The 2,015-nt window shown below is 30.6% G+C and overlaps 1 protein-coding gene across 1 annotated transcript; it reads left to right on the forward strand.

Moving 5' to 3' along the window:
• The first annotated feature begins 372 nt into the window (after positions 1-372).
• Positions 373-2,015, forward strand: LOC122277037. Its single transcript, XM_043086920.1, has 3 exons — positions 373-955; positions 1,430-1,584; positions 1,926-2,015. The coding sequence occupies exons 1-3, from the start codon at positions 373-375 to the stop codon at positions 2,013-2,015; spliced, it is 828 nt and encodes a 275-aa protein (XP_042942854.1).

Here is a 2,015-nt window from a genome sequence, read left to right on the forward strand (position 1 = left end):
GTTGCTGCATCTATCCTTCCTAGAGGTCGAACAACACACTCGTGCTTTAAGATTCCACTAGAAACTGATGAACATAACATGTGTTGTGTCAGTAAACTAAGTGCCCTCACAAAGTTACTACGTGTGGCAAGATTAATTATATGGGATGAGGCCCTTATGTTAAGAAAACAACATATTGAAGCATTAGATAAAATGCTACGAGACATTAATGATTCAGAGTTAACATTCGGTGGAAAAGTTGTCGTTTTTTGTGAAAATTTTCGCTAGGTTTTACCTGTGGTTCATAAAGGAATAAGACAAGAATATGTTGACGCCAGTTTGGTTTCTTCTTACTTGTGGCTTACATTGATCAAGTTTCATTTGACTAAAAATATGCGAACAAGATTGGATCCAGTCTTTTCAGAATATGTGTTAGAATTAGGCAACGGAATGCCACGAATCACAGTTGATGAAATTATAAAAATTCCTGATGGCATGCTTGTTCCTTATGAAGATGACTGTACTTCTTTGGATCATTTAATAGATACTGTTTTCCATGATATTCATGAATATTTAATAAATATTTTAGTTATGATGAATCGGGCCATATTAACACCAAAGAACAGTTATGTTGATGAAATAAATGCATTACTAATTCATAGATTTCCTGGTGAGCTTAAACGATATTATAGCTTTGATGAAGCAATAGATGCATCTGAACAATTAATTATGGAGGATTTTTTAAATATTCTAACCCCAAATGGACTTCCTCCTTATGAATTGTTACTGAAGATAAACTGTTCTATCATGCTGCTTAGAAACATTAATCCTTCAGAAGGACTATGCAACGGAACACGTCTAATTTGTCGGGATTTTGATCGAAATGTCATTGATGCAGAAATCGCAGTTGAGCACCATAGCGGAAAAAAAGTCTTTATTCCAAGGATTCCATTCTTACCAAATGTTGATGAAAATGGTGGCTTCCCATTCAAACGAACTCAATTCCCCATCATATTAAGTTTTGCAATGACTATAAATAAGTCACAAGGGCAAATATTGGATTTTGTTGAAATATATTTATCTCAACCTGTTTCCTCACATGGTCAATTATATGTGGCTTTATCAAGGACAAAGACTACATCTATAGTAAGGATTTTAATATGGCCAGTGTCAACTGAACTATCAGAAAAGAGCTGCACAAAAAATATTGTCTATATGGAATTATTAAGATTAGCATCTTCAGATTAATGTTAAATGGGTAATGATTCAATTGTATAATTTCAGTTTAATTACTTCAACAAAATTGCGCATTTAATAGAATTTTCTTTTCTGTATATTTAGTATTGTGTTTTTTAATTTATTATACTCTTCAATTCTCTTTGCAATTTTTTTTTTAATTTAGTATTGAGTTTACTATACTTACACATTTAATATCTTTGTATGTAAACAGCTTTCAAGGTGCGGACGGTTTATACATTGATAAAAGATATTACTCCAAGTACAAGAGATTGGAAAATCAAAATGATTGTGGCAAAGAAGTCACCCAAACGAACATGCCAATGCTCACCAGTGAAGTACCAAAGCCTAACATTGATTGATCCAGAGGTATAGTATTTATTTCTATCTATTGTCTTTTATTTTTTTTAGTGGATTAAAAACTGATAAATGATTTTGTTATTTTTGCATTCTATCTATTAAGTTTTGTTTTTATTTTTTTACTACTAATTTGTTGGGTCTTTTGATGTTTGATTTTTTAAAGCTTTGGCTTCCTTATATAAATGTCGATGATGTTCTATTAATTTAGTTATCTTCTTGTAATACATTTAAAAACAAAAATTTTACACATAACTCAAAACAATTTAAAATCAAAGAAAATCATTATACTCAATTATTTATTACAATTTACTTTTTATAAATTATTCGTTACAATTTTTTATATTATGCAGGGAAATCGGCTGCAAACTACGATATTTGATAAGGATATTGACTTGCGACAAGATACTTTGTACATTTTCCAATCAGTAATGCATATATGA

The sequence above is a fragment of the Carya illinoinensis genome, chromosome 9 (genome assembly GCF_018687715.1).
Source record: "Carya illinoinensis cultivar Pawnee chromosome 9, C.illinoinensisPawnee_v1, whole genome shotgun sequence".
NCBI lineage: Eukaryota > Viridiplantae > Streptophyta > Magnoliopsida > Fagales > Juglandaceae > Carya > Carya illinoinensis.

What these genes read in the sequence shown, in the direction of transcription:
- LOC122277037 (XM_043086920.1), top strand. Translation starts at nt 373, where the DNA reads ATGCGAACAAGATTGGATCCAGTCTTTTCAGAATATGTGTTAGAATTA. An exon ending in ACCAAATGTTGATGAAAATG is followed by an intron (nt 956 to 1,429) that starts GTGGCTTCCCAT and finishes GTATGTAAACAG; the next exon opens with CTTTCAAGGTGCGGACGGTT. An exon ending in TAACATTGATTGATCCAGAG is followed by an intron (nt 1,585 to 1,925) that starts GTATAGTATTTA and finishes TATATTATGCAG; the next exon opens with GGAAATCGGCTGCAAACTAC.